Below are 20,874 nucleotides of genomic sequence, written 5' to 3' on the forward strand. Positions count from 1 at the left end.
AATAACTTTTATCTTTCTTACTACACATTTTGCCTTGTTTTGTCGTCATTGCTTACTTGGTCATTTCCCATTCTAGGCTCCAGGCTCCTTGAAGTTGTATCACTTCTCACAGAATCCTTAGCCTATAGCACAGCTGGACTCAGTAATTATTATGAGTGAATCTTTCTATAAAGAAACTAAGAGACAAATTTATAGAATTGGGAGTATTGTACGTTAATCACAAGAGATAACATTGTAACTGTGAAATAATAGTAAAGGAAGATCTTGCTAGAAAAATTTTGGAGCTTTGTTTTTATGAATTAAATTAAGAATAGTTCCTAGAAAATGCAATACCTTTCATTAATCAACTGGCATAGAATACCCATTCACATTTAATAATTAAGTAGCATAGGCTCAGCGCTTGTGCACAGTGGTTATGGCGCCAGCCACATACACCGAGGGTGGCAGGTTGGAACCTGGCCAGGCCAGCTAAACAACAATGGTAACTGCAACAACAACAACAAAATAGCCAGGAGTTGTGGCAGGCGCCTGTAGTCCTAGTCCCAGCTACTTGGGAGGCAGAGGCAAAAGAATCTCTTAAGCTCAAGAGTTTGAGGCTGCTGTGAGCTGTGATGCCACAGCACTCTACTGAGAGTGACATAGTGAGACTCTGTCTTAAAAAAATAATTATGTAGTGTAAACTCTTTCAGGTTGAATGATCCTGTTGTGCTCCTATTATGTTCTTTGTTTCTCCTCCTGTACCTTGTTTCTCATTCAGCTGGCTGTTATTTCTGATAACATTATTTACGAGAAGAGGTCATACCCACTTAATAACATAACTGTGATTTAATAGGGCAATTGAACATTTCCCATTCAGTATTAGGAAAATGTTCACCCTGAAGCCTTGGCATTGAAGTGTTGTTTATATCAGCCATCTGAAGAAAAACAGCATTTCATTATACTGGAAACAGCCTGTGACATTGCTTCAGTCCCTAATTTGTATGTAAAGTGTACTTGGCTGGTGTTTTCCTGAGGCCAGGCGTGTAGCCCTCCACGTGGACGAGAGGGGGCGCTGGTGGGTCTGTGGGTGAAATGCTATTTTTTCTTTCTTTTTCCTTTGCATTCTTCCCTTGCAGCCTTTGCCAGTCTGGAGGGTGTGGGCGTCACCCACGTTCAGTGTGCGTGTGTTTTGTGGCTCCAATTAGGCAGCTATTTTTGAAAACACCGTCTTTTGTGTTTATTTACTTTGAAACACTCATCATAGCTAGAGAGCTCTGCTCCTCAAGGCCTTAGGGGACCACATGGTGGCTGAGACGCCGTGGTATCAGGTGCTCTACCTCCTGGGGTTTCTGATCTGTCCCTTAGAAGTTTATATCCAGGGTCCGCGAGTCCAGGCGGCGGATGAAGCACTGTTTGCTGGTGAAATGCTATTTTTTCTTTCTTTTTCCCTCCCATTCTGAGAGCATGACATTGAAGGAATCCACCGAACATGTATGCCAGGGTTTTAATGATTTCTGGGCAACGCATTTTAAGAAAATATTTTTTGTGGCTTGGTGTGGAATACATCCTATAATTTCCTGCTGTGGCAACACAGGAATCAGGTGGTTATTGGATGCGTGTATTATCCATTTTGCGGCCTTTCTGTAGTTTGATTTTTAAATTCTAGCCTGACTACTCTGCAACTCAGGATGCTTCTGAATGTGTGTGCTCCCTTCCGAGGTTTGTACTCTAGGTATTTAACTTAACCTTGATATTGTTCTAGGAGAATATTACTGGAAAATTAATTGATAGTCACTGAATCACTTATTGTATTTCAAGACCAAGTAGATAGGACTTTGGATAATTTTTGTCCTTCACTGATGTACACAATTGAGAATTCTATTGCATTTTAGGTAAACCTTACCAGCCTTTGAATAGTAACGAAATTAACGGTAGTAGCTCATGTTTTACTGGCCTGCTGCTCCAATCTTTTGATTGTAAGGTTTATCTTATAATTTTGGGGACTCCTCGGGGACTGTTGCACTTTCCCCAAGAAATTTCTCCTGTTGGTCTCCAGGCTGTGCAATTCTTTCTGTTGCTCAGCTGGGAAAAATAATTTGTCATTGGTGTCCTATACGGAAGTGAGTTGCCAGATCAAGCTACTTTTTTTTTTTTTTTTTTTTTGAGATAGAGTCTCACACTGTCACTCTGGGTAGAGGGCTGTGGTGTTTTGGCAGCTCACAGCAACCTCAAACTCCTGTCAAGCTCACCTCAGCCTCCCAAGTAGCCAGGATTATAGCCACCCACCATGTATCTGGCTAGTTTTTCTATTTTTCGTAGAGACAGGCTCTCACCCTTGCTAAGGCTAATCTCGAACTCCTGAGCTCAAGAAATCTACTTGCCTTGGCCTCCCAGAGTGCTAGAATTACAGGCGTGAGCCACCATGCCTGGCCCAAGCTACAGATTTTCAAAAGAAGTTTCTAAAAGTTAATTATACATTCTTATATTTCATATGGATTTTTAAAAAGTGGCGATGGGGAGAGGATTTGTGAGAAGGATTCTGTGGTTGAGCTTTGCTGTGAATCTTACATCTCTCTGTGGAGTGATGGGCCCTCAGTGGAACAACTTGCAGAGTGTGGTATGACTTTTCTGTTAAGAGGGTGTAGGGGTCTAGTGCCCAACGCATACTTAGCAAGCTGATGTCACAGACCAGACTGTAATGCGTGACAGGCAGGAGAGCCTCTAGGGAGGGCTGCATTCCTAATTGATGGCATGTGGAAGGGCGTGGGTCCCCAGGACCTGATGGGTGGACATGTTCACCTGGGGGCATCTCCTACAAGGATCATGTCTAAAGGGTAGGGAACCTCATCTGTTAGCGGCTGTGGGTGTATCACTGGTAGGGAAGCTCAGGGGCCAGAGGCACAGGAGTCTCTCAAGAACACTTGAAAATAATGGCTACATGACGGAATTGGTTCTAGCCGTCTCCTTGGGAGGAGAACAAAAATCTTTAAGTATCAAGCAAAAAGGATTTCTCAGAGAACTCCACAGTGATTGTCAGAAAGAAGAAAATGGAAAAAGAGGCACGTGAAAGACGAAAGGAAGCAGCTGTAATCCTCCCTGTACAAGACGTGAGTTCCACCCTGTGCCTTTCATTTCCTGAGTGTTGGGGAAAGTCCCCGGGGCTGCCTGCAGTCTCATCCTACCAGCAGGAGAAGGGCTACTCCAGCTGCGCGGACCCAGAGGGAGGAGAAAGACACTGCCTCCCAACGTGCCTGGAGCCCTGATGGTCTGGGTGCCTGATCTCCCGGCCAGCCTCGGCCCCCATGTTTGCTCTTGACCAGCGCGGATTTGTCATCAGTGGCAACGCAGGAGGGCAACGCTTTCCTCCCCTTTGTGTTATACTCTCTAGAAGGAGCCCCCTCCCCCTTTAAAATAATCTTTCAGTGTTTTGCAAAGTTCCAGGGAAGAGCTTTTGTGGTTTTTCTTGGTGCTTTCGTATTTCAGTCTCTCAGAGCTGAGCCAGGGACAGATTTGAGAAACTCCTGCCATGTGAACACTCATCCTGCTCATCTCTGATAACTGAGCCTTGTTTGTTCATGGAGAATACCTCATTGTCTCTGATAATTCTTCTGTGAAAGAAACTGCGGTGTCCCACAGACGCCCAGATGCTGAACCCTGGTGATGGTCCCAACATAAGCAAGTTACCAGCACCGTCCTATATAGATTTGGGGAGCTTGCTCCAGTGGGGGGTCCAGCTGCCTGGATATGCCTGCAGAATTCTCAGATCCAACGTGCGTAACTTTAAAGGGCAGTGGGGCCTTGCTGCGGTTCGCCGTTGAACAATACTGCTTTACTGTTTGTCTGTAACAGCTCATAGGTACAGTCTTTGAATCTGACTCTGCTCGTTTGGGTTTGCTGACATATTCCTAACCCTTTCGTAGATGTATAAAGTGAGACCCTACACTTGTCTGAGATGCACAGTTAGTCAATAATACAGCAAGTGACGTAACTTTGAACACGTTTGGCTGCAAGTAACAGGAAACTCATCTGACAGTGGCTAGCATCAGTAAGGGGTTTACTGACCTCTTATAAGGAGAAACTTGGCAGCAGGGAGCTGGGGTGATGGCTGCAGGAGCCCAGACCCTTTTTTGCTCTCCTTTCTTACCATCCTTAGCATGTGACCCTTATCCTCACGCTTGTCATAAGGCAATGGTTGCTTTATGGCAGTCGCACTGTCTGGCATCAGGTCCAGGCAGGAGGAAGAAAGGTGGCTTGGGGGAAAAAAGTCAGTTTATGCCTTTTAAAAAGCTTTGCAAGGGGCCAGGCGCAGTGGCTCACTGCTGTAATCCTAGCACTCTGGGAGGCCGAGGCGAGTGGATTGCTTGAGCTCAGGTGTTGGAGACCAGCCTGAGTCACAGCAAGACCCCATCTCTTAAAAAAAAAAATAGCCAGGTGTTGTGGTGGGCACCTGTAGTCCCAGCTACTTGGGAGGCTGAGGCAAGAGAATTACTTGAGCCCAAGATTTGAGGTTGCTGTGAACTATGACCCCATGGTACTCTACCAAGGGCAACAAAATGAGACTCACAAAAAAAAAAAAAAAAAAAAAAGGCTTTGCAAGAAACCTCACCGGTGTGACGTCACGGCACTCTACGAGGGTGGTAAAGTGAGACTCTGTCTCTACAAAAAAAGAAAAGAAACCTCACCAGGTAAATCTGCCATCACAGGGCCAGTCATAGTTACAAACAGGACTGGGGAAGTATTTTAACTGGACACCTTGTTAGGTCCAGGGGAGCTCAGTAGGACATGTGGAGCGTCTTTCTAGCTTCTGTCCCCTACTCATTCTACTGTGATATGACAACTTTTTCTGAATGACTGTCCCTTTGGTCCCAGTTTGGCCAGTGACTACCAGATTGTTCAGTAATATAAATTACCCTTTTCTATATTGTGTGTACATTTAAATAAGCTTTGGTTTTGGCATTTTCTATGATTATTCCAAACAGTTGTATGCTGTTTGCTCTCTTGTCATCTTCTGATTATTATAATTTTTATTTTTCTTTTGAGACAGAGTCTTACCATGTCGCCCTCAGTAGAGTGCTATGGCATCATAGCTCACAGCAACCTCAAACTCTTGGGCTTAAGCGATTCTCTTGCCTCAGCCTCCCAAGTAGCTGGGACTACAGGTGCCCGCCACAATGCCCGGCTTTTTTTTTTTTTTTTTGGTGCAGTTGTCATTGGTTAGCAGGCCTGGGCTAGGTTCGAACCCGCCATCCTCGGTGCATGTGGCTGGCGCTGTAACCACTGTGCTACGGGCGCCGAGCCTATAAATTGTTTTTAAAATCTCCTAATTACTAAGGTTACCTTGATAGTACATCAAATTACAAATCAGTTATTTCCTCACTTTGAAGTTTATTTTAACAAAATTCATGCAATATGGATTTATGAGATATTTATAACATAGTAGCTTTGGTGATAGGACTGATTCCTGGAGTTCAAACTTTGGTACCTTTAGCTAGGGCAGAATTCTGATCAATAATACATACTTTTGTTTAGATATTGTGGCTCCTGCCTATAATCTCAGCACTCTGGGAGGATGAGCTAGGAGGATTGTATGAGGCCATGAGTTGAAGACCAAACTAGACAACATAGGGAAACCCTGTGTCTACCGAAAAAAAAAAAAAAAAAAAAATTAGCCAGACATGGTGATGGGTCCCTATAGTCTAAGATACTTGGGAGGCTGAGGCAGGAGCACGGGTTGAGCCCTGGAATTCAAAGTTACAGTGAGCTATGATTAGGCCACTGCACTCCAGCCTGGCCAACAGTGCGCGACTCTGTCTCTAAGAAAAAGAAAGCAACAATAAATAATAAATAAACAAATAAAGCTACATACTTCGGATTCTCCAAAGAGAATAGTAACAATATTCACAGTATTAATAGTATGTTAGTAAGAACTAGAGAGTTAAGAGATTCCATGGTCTAATTACTTGGAGAAACCTTTGGTCAAGTCACTTTTATTTGGAACTAGGGTATATCTGAATTTTAAATATGCATGTGCTTGTCTCCCCAGGGAGTCCATTTTCCAAGCTAGACCAGCATTGTACTGAATGCTCTTTGGAAAAGGCTCCTTGTGGGGCTAGCACCAAATTCAGGAAGGCAGTAAGGAAAAACACCAATTTGGAAAAGGAGACCTACCATGCCATTTAAGATTAATATTGGCAGCCTGTGCCTGTAATTGCAGTGTTTCCTTTGTTTGTCCCTGGTGAGCTCTCCTGTGACGGAATGATCCCTTCTGATAGCGTGGCCTCTCGGAGTCGGGCGTCGGCCTCCCCTGAGTGCCTGTTGGAGACGTAGAGCATCAGGCTTGCTGCAGAGCTACTGGACAAGGGCCTGCATGTACAAGGCCCCCGGGTGTTCCTTATTGCTGGAGAGCCCTTCATCTAGGGAATAGCATCTCAGATCGTCTCTGATGTCCACGTTCTTGTCAGACTGTTGCTTGGGTAGCATTTCAGCGTTGGGGAGCAGAGAATGCACCAGGTATCTTAGTGCCAGCTGTGATAACAGTGTCATCCAGAGCACTGTCATCTGCCATTGCTGGGAAGGGAAGGAAGGAAGGGCAATTTGTCAGCTCCGGCCAGGTCAATGTCCTGCTCACAGAAACCTTGGTGGGCAGCATGGGTTACTATTGTGGAACCAAAGGGAAGAAAGCAGAGGGAAATATTATTCTTGGAACATATTTTTTCTCCCTTCTTAAAATACCATGAGTAATGTATGGGGTAAGGGAAATAGGGGAAATGGGTCATACTTTCAACATTTTTTAAAGATAACTAGACCCAATTTCATAAAGTGTTTGCAAATTATGTTGGAATTTTCTGCACTTGGATTTTAGATTCTTATCAGCTGTGGTGGAATGCTTTTTCCACTTTGTCTAATCATGTGAACTTGGGTACATTACCAAAGCACCTGTAACCTAAATTTCCATGTGTGTGAACTGAGGCCGTTGACACCTACCTGGCAGTCTGCAGGATTAAGTGGGAGGTGGACCCTGTAAGGCAGCGATTTTCAACTGTGTGCCATGAGAGGATCTTAGGTGTGCCTCAAAAATATTTAAATATCATTAATTACATTATTTTCAAAAGAATCAAAGCACAGAAAGTATATATATATATATTTAATTCTTTTATTTGACCAACATAAAGTGTGCCAGGGAAATTTAACTATAGGTTCTGGTGTGCTGTGAGATAAAAAAAGGTTGAAAAACACTCCTGGGTAGCTCAGTTTACTGTTGTCAGTGTTTTCATAAATATCATTAAACAAGGTTTGTTTACACGATTTCTGAGTTTCTGAAACAAAACTGTTCAGGAAGAATGTGTGAAATATGAAACTTCATTAACAAAAACACAGGACTGACTGATTTGACTTATAAGGATTCATCCACGTCTCTACATCATTAGGGTGCTATACTAAAAAATTAATTAATTAGGGTTTTTTGTGGGGGCAGAGGGGTGTCAAGAAGATACCAGATAAAACAGTTTACAAGCGACTCACCAGTGTTCTGTAAGCGCAGATGGCCTTTGTTGGGGGCATCCCCGTTCCCACCAACCGGGCTGCTGCTTCTATGGAAGATTTTGTTCTCGACGTTTTTGCTGCTCTCGCTGGGGGTGGCTTGGGAATCCCTTGTCTATGTCATCTTGGTACCAAGGCACGATCGCCTATAGATGGCTTTCTGCTTTTTCTGATTTACTGGGAAAGGAGGGAAAGATGCATTCCCAGCTTAAATAGTTCCACTGTAAAGGGTTTAAATATACCCAAGCTAATTTGGGCACATGACAAATATATTACCTCAATGGGAAAATGTATTTTACGCCTCCTTTGCCCTAACCGTACTTTAAGATAAAAACTGACGTGATGTGAATTGTTAGAAAAAAATCCAATTAGAAGCTTAAGAATTTCTTTATCTAATTGGTCAAATGGGCCACTTAGTAATTTGAACTTTAGTGGACTTGGAAGTTGGTCTCTCTCTCTCTTTTTTTTTTAATTGAGTCTCAAGCTGTCGCCCTGGGTAGAGTGCCATGGCGTCATAGCTCACAGCAAAGTCCAACTCTTGGGCTCAAGCAATCCTCCTGCCTCAATTTTTCTGTTTTTAGTAGAGACAGGATCTTGCTTTTTTGCTTAGGCTGGTCTTGAACTCATGAGCTCAGGCAATCCACCTGCCTCGGCCTCCCAGAGTGCTGGGATTATAGGTGGGAGCCACCCTGCCCAGCGGGAAGTTGGTCTCTTGCGTCCATCGGGTCTGTCTCCTTTTGTACGGTACCTATGTGTCCTGGAGTGTTGCCCCCTCTCCCCGCCCCCCCATCATGGAATCTGGCTGCTCCAGTCAGAGACGCTCTGTGTACTCAGGCCATGTGGCACAGGGTGTCCCTGTCAGGCTTATGACCTTACCTGACAGAGCTGGGCACATGGCAAGGGTTTGGTGGGAATCTGTGAGCAGTGAGGTGGAGCTGACTCTCTGGGCCAGGGAGCAGAGAGGCAGAAAGAACTTAGATCTTTGATGGTATCTTTTAGTTTCTGGATTAGCCAGATCTGAAGATTTCCTACCAGCTTCTGTGAACCAATATATTTCTGTTTTGTTTAAACCACTTTACATCGGATTTTCTACTCCTCGCCATTAAGAACTTCCTATCTTACACACAAACCGGAATAAAGTCCTCCTAACATACCATGTGGACGAAATCTTCTAAGGTCTTGTCCTTATATGAAGGTCATGGATTCTCTTTTGACTGGAAAGTTCCGGTAAGAGTTTGTTTACTATTGGCGGCGCCTGTGGCTCAAAGGGGTAGGGCGCCGGCCCCATATGCCAGAGGTGGCGGGTTCAAACCCAGCCCCGGCCAAAAACTGCAAAAAAAAAAAAAGTTTGTTTACTAGAAAGACAAAGTTTGAGCATTGCACTGACTCTCCAGTTTATTATTTCTTACAGGTTATTGATTATATTTACTTACTGGTTAAGTTTCCTCTCTCGTTCCCCATCATTTGTAGCTTGAAAAGTTAGCTGGCCCAGATGAGGTGCTTCCCTGGGCACTGCGGTGGCCGGGGATGTGGAAGGGACGGAAGCACACTTTTTGGAAAATAAATTCTTTTTACTAAAAAAGCAAAGAAAAGGCTGAACTTGAATCCAAGTAATTGGTCCTGAAATACAACGTGGGACGGTTCTGGTACGCTGAGCAGCAAGCTGGTTCCCTTTTTCAGTGAGCGGGAGACCAGGAGGGAAGGAAGACTGCCCCTTACAGCTGACTAGAATGTGGGTTTTGTAGCTTGTAAATATAGGCTGCTGACAAAAATCTGACTCTGTGTATCTGTATATTGCCACATCCCAAGTTTGCTGAATTTTGACTGATTTGGCCAAAGGTCATTTTCACTCTTGATGTTTTATCTCTGCTGTGAAGCTCCACATTGAAGATGAAGTTATTATCCAGAACTAAAACTGAGGTTTGTACATTTTGGTTGGAACAAATAGGACCAACTTGTGCTAAAAGTCCTCAGCTTTAGGGAGTTCTAATACTTTATTAGAGATGCTACATTGTCCTCCTGAGTGTCTTGTGACTGTGCTGTCCAGTATTTTAAGAAGAAATGGACAGTATTCGGGTTTTCCAATGTTGTGTAACAAACCAACCTGAATATTAGTGTCTTGGAACAACATCATTTATTTTTGTCATGAATCTACAATTTGTGCAGGGCTCAGCTGGGATAGCTAGTCACTATTTCACATGGTGTCAGCTGGGGTGGCTTAAAGGCTGGAGCCGTAATCTTCTGGAGGCTCCAGATGAGTCACACGTCTTCTGGTTGGTGTTAGAAAGACTCAATGAGAAGATGACATTGGGTTCTTTGGGGATCTTTCTCCATGTAAGATCTTTCTCCCTCTAGCCTGATCCTTGAGGGGAGCCTTCCTATATGTAGACTAAGGACTTCCAAGGCTCGTGCCACAGAAGCTGTGTCACCTCTTTTGATGTAGCCTGTGAACCCATAGTGAACACACCGAGTGCACTGTTGCTGCTTTATATGTGGTGGAAATGAGTCTCCTTGTTGGCCATGTTGAACAGGGGGGCTTAGGGCTACCTGTGGATGGGGAAGTGTTAATGAATTTACAGATATGTTTTAAAACAAGGTAGGTACATTTTTAAAAAATTCCTCTAAATATCATTAGGAAATTGTGACAGTTTCTGTTTCAAGGATTCTTAATAAAATCTTAGGTTTGGAAAATAAAATCTATCCCATTTCTAATAGTTAACAGAGGGGTGACCGTATTGCTTCCCATAGCGTAGGCATTGTTGCTAATACTTTCTGTTAGCAACAATGGGCATTGGCTGGGCATGGCGGGTCACGCCTGTAATTACAGCACTCCGGGAGGCCAAGGAAGGTGGATTTCTTGGATTCTGGAGTTCCAGACCAGCCTGAGCAAGAGCAAGACCTCATCTCTAAAAACTAACTGGGTGTTAAGGCGGGTGCCTGTGGTCCCCAGCTATTCAGGAGGCTGAGACAAGAGGACTGCTTGAGCCCAAGAGTTTGAGCCCAAGAGTGAACTATGACACCATAGTACTTTACCAAGGGCATCAAAGTGAGTCTAAAATAAATAAATAAATAAACTTTACATACACAATCTTATGTAAACTTCCCAGTCATCATTTATAGCTTCATTGGGATGGTTAGTTTTTCTATTCCATAGCTGGCAAGGTTTACACTTGGAGGAGTTTAATTACCAGCTCCTCAGGTGCACAGTAACGAACTTGCGTTTGAACCCAGGTCTGCCTGCTCCAGAGTGTCCCGACCCGCCGGACAGCAACGGGGTGGGGGGTGGGGGGGCAGGAACCACCTAAAGGAGAAAAACAAACAAGGGGTGTGAGAAAGGGAGACAAGACAGTTTTCTTATCAAGTCTCCAACTTTATTGAAAAAACTTGTGCCTTATAAGCATTACGGGGAAGGAGGGTGTGTCTTGTTGGGAGGTTCAGAGGAGTTGTGAACTGGGGATTGGCTAGAGTAAGCAAGATGGGGCATAAGGTGATTGGTTGGCTAGTTGCCAGGTAAAGTTACCGGGAAAAGGTAAAACTGTTTTTTACTTAAAGAGGAAGTAAGGCCGAGCTGTGCCTTATATGGCTTCCGACATCTCCTCCCTTTTTGTTTTAAGGAGGTGGGCATTAAAAGAGAGAGGGAGTAGTGACCTGGCTCCTCTCGTGGATTTCCCAGATCCACATTTGTTATTTGCGGTATCTTTTGGAGAGGAGAGGTAAGCGAAATTTTTGATACCAACCTCTATGCAAGCCAGGTTTGCTCTCAGAGGAAAATCAGAGGGGGTCTGATCCTTCATTTGACTTCTCCTTGGGATCAGGAGGTCGAAGGATTGTGGGACCTTCTCTTGCAATGCCTTGCTGTGCACTCAACTCGGTGCCCATACCCTTTTTTCCTTTTATTAGGAATGGGTAAGTGTACCTCTGATCTATACACTGTCCTCATTATGAGGGGAAGCCATGAGAGTTGGTTTCTTGGTCAGACAAAGCCAGGCGATGGTAGTGAATTTGAATTGGTTTTGCTAGGGCAGAGTCTATTTGTTGTTTAATGAAGGTGGTGACCTTTTTGAATAGCCAGGGGCTGAAGGAAAGGATTAATAGAAGACCTAAAAGGGGGCCTAAGAGTGGGAGGAGATAAGGGAGAAGTCCATTGAGTCCTGACCAAAGGGGGTTATCACAAAGTTCCTTTCTTCTTTCTTCGAGCTGGTCTTGCAGGTTTTTTATCTTGTCTCGAACAATGCCTGACTTGTTGGCGTAGAAACAGCATTTTTCCTGTAAAGCCAAACAGATACCTCCCTGCTCTGCCGTGAGGAGATCTAAGACTCTACGGTTTTGTAGGACTACTTCTGCTAGGGAGTCTATTTGATCTTGAAGATCGTGAATGGTTTCAGAAAGAGCTGAGACATCCTCTATTAGTTGATGAGACAGTTTGTGGTAGGAATGTATAGATATTCCTGTTCCGGTAACTCCTGTGGCTACTGCTGTAGTGATGCCTAGTCCTGCTATTAGTGGGATAAGTTGAATAGCTCTTTTAGAGTGTGGATGTCCAGCTATATAATCAAGACTGGAACAGGTTGATCTCCTAGTATAATAGAGATATCAGGGAGTAGTTGGGCGGTTATGCAATAGCCTGTCCAGTTACCTGGTAGGGCCGTGTAGGCCAAATTTCCTCCGCATACAAAAACATGTCCGGGAGGGGGGCACCGGTGTGAGGTGATGTTAGAAATGGAGGAGCAGTTTGTGAAGGTGATGCTTCCTAAGTCTACATCATAATCATTGTTCTGGGGAGGTGTGTATATACAAGGGGTTTGTGTAAATTCTATAGGTTGGACTCTAAAAGGTAGACTGTCGCTACAGTTTAGATGTGAGTTGTTTAGATGTGAAGTGGAGGTGTTTGTTAGTAGGGCTAGGGGCATAGGTGTGCCAAGAGTTAGACATAGCCAGCAGTTTTCCGCGAGGGTTGGATTGGAATTATTTAAAGCTTTGAAAGTGGCTTCTAAAATATCAGAGGTTTGGATGTCGAGATCTATGTCTCGAGATTTAGGTAAAGCTAAGGGGTGGTATTGTAGGGGAGTATATTTTTCTTTAATTATTTTTTCAATTTGTTTTTGAACTGCATCTTCTCTTATGCTATCTGATGGCCCACCGCCATGAGATGTGTGAATTGGTGGTTTTAGTGGCCAGCAAACATTTTTGCCAATAGTGCCTAAGCAGGAGGCTTGGGCATATTTGGAGTGTCCCAGGTTATGAGTAGAATCAAGCTCACCTCCAAAGGAGCCAGAATAAGTTCTTTGTAAAATGGCTGTTAGATATGTGTTGCCGTTTGTGTGGGTGCACTGCTGTACACTATTGTAGCACATAGAGTGCATTTGATCGGTTATTTCGCACTCCGTGGGACAAGGTCCTGGTTCGTTTTGAACTGGGAGTATTATTTTGGGTGCATTAACACACTGCCAGTTTTGCTTATGTCCTCCTCCTACCTGTGACGTGAAAGTTAAATAGGCGGTTTTGCCGCTGCAATCAACTTGGCTAGTATGGGAGGTGGGTATTATTGTAGTTGTTCCTCCCTTGCAGTCACAAGGTGCCCCCTCCAAGATAGTTTTTGGAGTTTTAAGAGCGTTGTCAGGGCTGTTCGGGGGTTTAGGGGAAACTGGGGGGTTGTCAGGAATTTCTACCGTGACAGAGGGGCAGGTGGAAGGAGGGCGAGAAGCCTCTTTAAGGACTTCTTCTCCTACTTTGATGACATCTCGAATGTCAGGATCTAGTGAATGAACTTTTAACATGTCGTGAATTAAATTCCAGTAGGAAAAGGCTGTAACTGGGACTTTGTCAGGACCAAAGGTGTGGTAAAAGTCCTGCAAGGCATCTCCTACTCGTTCCCAGCGTTTTTGGCTGATTGTTCCCTCTAAAGGGAACCAGGGGCAGGTTTCATGAATAAAATTAAAAAATTCTTTAAGGTCCTTTCTTTTAACCCTTACTCCTCACACTCTGAGTGATCCCTTGATCCCCGTCAAGGAACATTTCATGTGTACTAAGCGAATTCCCCATTATGTTGGCTGGATGGCTCTCTCAGGATCTCGGTTCACGCAAGTCTCCAGTCGACTCGGAACTTAAGTTTCTCTGTGACCACTCTCCCTGTGCCTTACGATCTCTGCTCGCGTGTCATAGGTCGGCAGGTATAATCCGCCTGCTCGGACCCTCTCAGGCAGGACAGCTGCCTACCGCCCTCAGGCTTAGCCTTTGGGAGGCAGCGTCCCTGGGAGTGCCCTTGAGGTGGACGACCGTGTAAGACGTAGCGAGCTCAGAGTTTGTTAGAGAGTGTTAGGCAGAAAAACTAGTCCAAGTGTTTTGGAGTTCTCACTGCCGAAACGGGTACCTCTCGTCCTTCCCCGCTTTGGCGATGTGAGTGTTGATAAGTGGATTAGATCTGGGAGAGCCAATAATAACAGCCAAGATGAAGGGGTGAAATGTTTGAAATCTTGTAAGTTATCGTTTGCCTACCTTCTCTTCTGATCCGTCTCACGGCGGGTGAACCGAGGCGATCTGAATGGGGAGTGCACGCAGGTCCTCACTGCAGCTCTGAAGGGTGCCCCGCCGGGGCTTCCGTAGGCAAGCGTTCTCCAGGGGGTCCCGATCACCCCTCGTTGGGCGCCAGGATGTCCCGACCCGCGGGACAGCAACGGGGGGGGGGGGACGCAGGAACCACCTAAAGGAGAAAAACAAACAAGGGGCGCGAGAAAGGGAGACAAGAAAGTTTTCTGATCAAGTCTCCAACTTTATTGAAAAAACTTGTGCCTTATAAGCATTACGGGGAAGGAGGGTGGGTCTCGTTGGGAGGTTCAGAGGAGTTGTGAACTGGGGATTGGCTAGAGTAAGCAAGATGGGGCATAAGGTGATTGGTTGGCTAGTTGCCAGGTAAAGTTACCGGGAAAAAGTAAAACTGTTTTTTACTTAAAAAGGAAGTAAGGCCGAGCTGTACCTTATATGGCTTCCGACACCAGAGTCAGCTGTCAGAGCCACTGTGCAGTCTTCTCATTAATTAGTTTTCCTTTATATATATCAAAACTTAGTCTATCTATATTCTTTTAATCTGTGCAGTATAAATTGACTATAGAGGTCAAGCCTAAGGCAAGTCCCTGGTGTCTGGGCTGCGGTGCAGCTTGAGTTTGTACAGTGAGATTGCTGCAGAACTCATGGCTCCCGCCGTCACGAGGTGCTGGCCAAACAAGTGATGCCAACAGGAAAGTTGGAGAGATGGAGCAGGACTTAGATCCCAAGGCTAAGGCAGTGTGGGCATCGTAAGGTCAAGCTCACAACGTGAAGAAACACCCTTAGCGCTGGAGGCAGTGTTAATATCAGGGAGTGGGCAGGAGGCCAGGCAGACTGTAGCCGAACAAACTGTAACAGAGGGTCGTAAATGCTGTGAGCAAAGCATGAGTCAAGTAATAAAGAAGGAGGGCGTTTAACTGGGATCAGATCCCCTTTGCAAGAAGATTCGGAGGGTTTTTTTTGTGTGCGTGTTGGGTCTAATATACTGAAGCGATTTTAGATTCTGGCATGGAATTTCCTGTCTAGAAACATTGATTTTTAACTTTCTGAAGATTTATAAATTTTGTGTCGGCATGACTTTATTCACCCAGTTTGACAAACAAAACACTTCATCTGAGTGAACTAAAATTTTACATTAGATGGCACATTGTCATGTAGGGTATGACCTGTGTCAGTTAACACAGAGTTTCCTCTTTACTTTTCCCCAATTTATACTGTGAGGAAGTCCAACCCATGGGATTCTTCCTCCTAAACGGAGCGTTATTCTTGGTCAATATCTCCCAGGGGACCTCACATTACATTGATCCTTGAGTGCCAAAGGAATTTAAATGAATTTATACCATTTTATATTCTGTATATGCCCTGTCTGTACCTGCGATTGTACACGGACATGTGATCTTCTAATTTAACCCTAAAGGCTCCAGAGTACTAAGACGTAAGATTGCCTTGACACATCTGTCCGTGTGTTTCTGTGTGAGTTTACGGTGGCTGGTGGTGCTTGCTCTCCTTAAATGCTGCTTTGTGTTGTAATGGTTCTTAAAATAACATGCTCAAGGCGGCGCCTGTGGCTCAGTGAGCAGGGCACCGGCCCCATATGCCGAGGGTGGCGGGTTCAAACCCAGCCCCGGCCAAACTGCAACAAAAAAATAGCCGGGCGTTGTGGCGGGCGCCTGTAGTCCCGGCTACTCTGGAGGCTGAGGCAGGAGAATCGCCTAAGCCCAAGAGCAGGAGGTTGCTGTGAGCTGTGTGAGGCCACGGCACTCTACCGAGGGCCATAAAGTGAAACTCTGTCTCTACAAAAAAAAAAAATAAAAATAACACGCTCAAGATGTTTTTTGGGAAACTCAGCCTAGAGGTGCCCATCACAGGCTTAGTCCATATTAATACACATCTTAGAAGCAGTATTCCAGAAGGGGTGCAATTTAGAGCATGTCTGTCTTAATCATGTGACGGTAGCTGTACTTTTTTGGTCTTCATTTTGTCATAACAGGACACATACTTACATGTATTCTGTTGAATGCTCATTCGATATAACGGCTCATTGCTCTTTCCTGCTATTGTCTTTCTTCTGGTTTAAGCCAGTATTTGCCAGGAATAAATCTGACTTTGTATTCAAAGCGTATTTGAATATTTCTTATCATCTGATCAACCTTGGGTTTCCAGGCCCACACTACTCTTCCAATTATCTAGTTAATGTGATTATGAAGGCAGCCAAACAAGGAAATCTTTGGGGATTTGTGGTCATTCATCAAAACCCAGACAGAAACATCAGATAAGAACATACTTAATGAGTGACACGTCTTTCCTTATAACTCATTACAGGAGTTACAAGTAATTTCTCAGGAGAAATTGGTTAGTCAAATCTCATCCTCTTACAGATCAAAAAACTGAGCATCAGATAGTTTTGTTGACTTGCCCAAGGCCATGCAATTATTGAGAGTTTAATCTTCTAATTTCATAATCCAGTGTTTTTTCTTAAAGTGTTTGCAGATCAACCTTTAGTTTTTTGTGCTAATGGAATTTTTGTTAACCTGATTTAACTACGTTGTCGGTTCCCGAAGGAAGGTTAGAATTTTACATTATGCTAAAAGACTTTTAAAGGGAGAACATAAAACTTACCACCATAGATGATCAGCCTTTTGCTAAATTAAGTGCCAGTTTCTAGGTCTGAAATTGACCATATGATATTTATGACATTGGGAAATTTCTGAGTTAAAAGAAGTATGTAAACCATAGATGGAAACCATCAAGTTTAAATTAGTGAGAATTTATGTTCCATTGTTCCCTCTGCTTTTTCTAATAATCTAAAATTACAGATATCTGTCATAAAATGGTGACTTAGTAAAACTTTTCGTGTACCCAAGCTTTCGTTGTTTGCTGCAGAGCGGTTGGGCTTTTCTTTTAAATTTAAAACCTAACTTGAGGTAAGTAGGAGTTTTTTTAAGTTACATAAAAAACTCATTATAGATACATTTTTAAAACCACCTAAAACACCTACTAAACATATAATGTCTGTTATTTAAAACACCTTACTGTGATTTTCAGCCTGTCCTTTACGTACAGCCAACTTGAATGTTGATTGCCTTCTATTTTTCTGTACTGGAAGTAAATAAATCATATCATAAATAAATGGTCGGTCTAGCAAAATATTTTTGGCTTCTGGAAATATAGAAATAATTCTTGAGTCGTGAGGACAAGAGTGTTGAAGATGCTAAGTTCCTTGTACTTTCATTAGCAGTTACTAAAAAATATACATTTTATTTTGAAATTAATTTCTAGAAAAGTTTTGAGAATAACACGAAGAACTTTCATATACCCTTCACTATTTTGCCATATTTCCTTCGGTGTACTCTTTTTCTTGAGAATAAGTTTCAACTACCATGCCTTTTTTTTTTTTTTGGCAACTCCTAAATATTTCAGTGTATGTTTCCTAAGACAGACATTCTCTTACATAACTACTGTGTAGTTATCCAAATTAGGAACTTTAGCAAAGGTCGAACTCTGTTGCTACAGACTTCTTAAAAATGGTTGTCACAATAGTTGTCCTTTATAGAAATTTTTTTCTTGGCTTTGGACGTGAAAATCTAGAGTGGTTCACCACTCCTTGTTTTCCATGACATCGACATCTTTGAAAGGCCAGCTGTTTTGTGGACTATTCCTCAGTTTGGGTTTGTCCAGTGTTTCATTATGAATAAATTCAAGGTGTGCATTTTAGGCAGTAATTAAGGCATGAGATGTCATCTTTCCTAAATACTTTTTTTTTTTTTTTTTTTTTTGAGACAGAGTCTCACTATGTCACCCTCGGTAGAGTTTCGTGGCATCACAGCTCACAGCAACCTCAAACTCTTGGGCTTAAATGATCCTCTTGCCTCAGCCTCCCAAGTAGCTGGGACTACAGGCATCCGCCAGAATACCGGGCTACTTTTTGGTTGTAGTTGTCATTGTTGTTTGGCAGGCCCGGGCTGGATTCCAACCCGCCAGCTCCGGTGTATGTGACTGGAGCCCTAGCCACTGAGCTACAGGAGCTGAGCCTTTTCTCAATACTATTAATGGAATCTTGGCTCACTGGTTAAAGTGGTGTCCGCCAGGCGTCTCCACTGTGAGCGCACCTCCCCTCCTTTGGCATTAGCGAGCCCTTGGTGAGACAAGACATTGTACACAGACATCCTTCTTCTCATTAGTCTCTTACTCACCCAGTTGAATGTCTCAGCAATTCTAACAAGGGGCATTTTCATGCCTCTTATTTACAAAAATAAATACTTAAGAAATAGCGCACAGTGGAAGAGACATTTACTGATGTCATGGCATTTTTCATAATGTGGAGGTGGTGAGCAGTAAGCGTTAGCTTATCCCCCATGAAGGCAGAGACTTCTTCTTCTTAGCAAGGGAATCACTTAAGCCCAAGAGTTTGAGGTTGCTCTGAGCTGTGACGCCACAGCACTCTACAGAGGGTGACATAGTGAGACTCTGTCTCAAAAAAAATATATATTTAGAAAAGATGACATCCCAGGCCTTAATTACTGCCTAAAGGCAGAGGCTCAGAATGAGAGTGGAGGCTTTCACACATCCCAGCTTTGCAGAACTTCAGGGATGAATTTTGTTCATTAATTTGGCTTCACCATTTTTATTCTTCCTTTGTCTTTTTTAAAAAACCATTTAAAGTTTATTTCATTTTACTATACAATATTGTGGCTTTTTTGTAAGATGCTTGAAGATCCTGTTTGGAACAGGATAGTGTTAACAAACTTTCTATTCAGCCTATTTGTAGGGCATATGCTCCTTAACTGAGGATCAGCTCAATTAATTGGGGTTATCGGTCATCGATGGGAATAAAAATATAGTTTTGTTAGTAAACACCCCTGGTCGATTTCTAGGAAATCATCCTGATTCCCATCTCCTTTTTATTATCTAGTTGTATGCCAGCCTTCACTGTTGAAACTATTTCTCTTAGTTTTGTTGGTGCCCCTAATGAATTATAACCTCTTTTAGGACAAAAGCCATGCATGTATTAGATACCATTTCCTTATATTATGTATTCTGGTATACCTACTATGTATGATGTCTAGGACAAAGCTGTAACGCAGTAGCCAGACTTCCCTTAGTCGCTAGCAAGGTAATCAGTAGATAGTGAATGCTAACTCAGGTCTTAGTTTTATTAACTTAAATATCGAGTGACTTCCTAACTCCTGACTAGCCATTCTTACGACATTTGTGTTCTGAAGATGTTGCAGTATCTGCAGATTCTGAATCTCTCTCTCATTGATATTTTATGAACTTTCAGATACGTGATTAATGGAAGGCAGAACACTTTCTCTTAATAAAAAACAATGGCCTGAACTCTCCCTGTGGCCAGCAAAGATGAGTATGAGTAATTGTGAACCATGAAGGTAGTGTTGAAGTTATTCTCTGGTTAATTGGAATAAACATACTGTAACTTCTAATGAGCAGCTAAATGGAAGATCTCGGGCAGCACCTGCTGTGTAGAAAAAGGAAAGTAAACTCGAGGATATTTGGAGTAGGTCCCGAGATGGCCGAGAACAGAAGTCGCTGCCCAGGGCCGAGGTGGACACTGCGTGAACCACTTCTCCCTTTGCGGAGTCCTGATTATCAGCAGCAGGTCAAGTAACTGCTGGTTCTTACGGTACGAGGGGCTGACTAGGGGCTGGAACCCTTTCCCACACTTCATTCAGAAGAAGAACGCACTACCAGACCATCTTGTCACCTTTCACATGTGTGATGTGACAGAGGCATTCGTTTTTACTTTGTAGACTAGAATTCAAATAGAAAGTGAATATATGATCTAGTTTTTAAATTACGTTAGTATGTTGGGCTTGTGAAGAAAGTAACGTAATGCTAACAAGGAGGAGGGACTTTTGAAAGAATGTATTGAGTGTGTGTCCCAAACATGCTGTCTATAATCTTTTAAAATAGCTAAATCTAGCATTTCCACATCTGCCACAGAACGGTGGTGTGTCCTTTACAAAGCACTTCTGGTCTCTGGCGTTAACTCACCCGAGGGCTCTGCCACGGCCCTGTCTGGAACACTGATTTTTCTATTGCAGGGATTTTCAAAAAGGAGATGAAGTTTGAAAATGTTCCTCTGTCCCTTGATTTCCTCCCATGAGTGGGTCAAGAGACTGCCTAAGACTTGCCACTTCTGAGTGCTAATAATACAAAGGCCTTGATAGTCAATGAGTAAAGTATATATTTCTGAGTTATCTAATGTTATAATGCTAATAACTAATTAACACGTTGTATTTAGTACCAATTTTCTTTAACTTAATTATATAAATGATTATAGAGCATGTCAGGAAAGGAGCATACGACCAAGATCACTGTCTTTCTCCCTCCCATGTTCTGTCAATTAGAAGGATAAAAAAAAAAAAAAAAAAAAAGGAGGGGGTTAAGAATTTGAATACTTTTGTAAAGCTATTCATTTCTGATGAAGTACCTAATTGATTCTTGATAATGTAGAAGAGTATTTCAAGTTGTTTCCAAATCCGTATTAAGTATGTTAATAGAAAAAAATCACTGAATGAAGAAAGATACTTCATTTCAGTTCAAGTAGGTATAAGGCAGTATGTTAGTGGTGGGTCTGCTATTAAAGGATTGTACAATTATACTAAGAATCCTCTTTGGGCTTCAGGCTTTTTCTTTCGAGAAGGGACATTATGAGCTGTGATTACCTCAGTTGTTATTCCCTCTTTGATTTAAATTATTTTCCACTTGGCCCAACTTTGACAGGTGAAGAATAGATTTCATTTGTAGGTTTGTCTCTTGATAAATCAAGACATAGACACTTTTGTGTACATT

The 20,874-nt window shown here is 43.1% G+C and overlaps 1 protein-coding gene across 3 annotated transcripts in view; it reads left to right on the forward strand.

The window, feature by feature from the left end:
- Positions 1-20,874, forward strand: part of ARHGAP42 (Rho GTPase activating protein 42) — a 345,686-nt gene that overhangs the window by 150,379 nt on the left and 174,433 nt on the right. The window contains exon 1 of one of the 3 annotated variants that reach the window (XM_053560438.1): positions 8,471-8,745. The exons of 1 other annotated variant lie outside the window; for it this stretch is intronic. In XM_053560438.1, coding sequence (XP_053416413.1) covers positions 8,674-8,745 — 72 coding nt within the window. In that variant the 5' untranslated portion in view covers positions 8,471-8,673. Of the gene's footprint in view, positions 1-8,470; positions 8,746-8,966; positions 9,439-20,874 lie in introns of those variants that run through there. One more of the 3 variants, XM_053560439.1, reaches the window with a different exon arrangement.

The sequence above is a fragment of the Nycticebus coucang genome, chromosome 14, assembly GCF_027406575.1.
Source record: "Nycticebus coucang isolate mNycCou1 chromosome 14, mNycCou1.pri, whole genome shotgun sequence".
Lineage (NCBI taxonomy): Eukaryota > Metazoa > Chordata > Mammalia > Primates > Lorisidae > Nycticebus > Nycticebus coucang.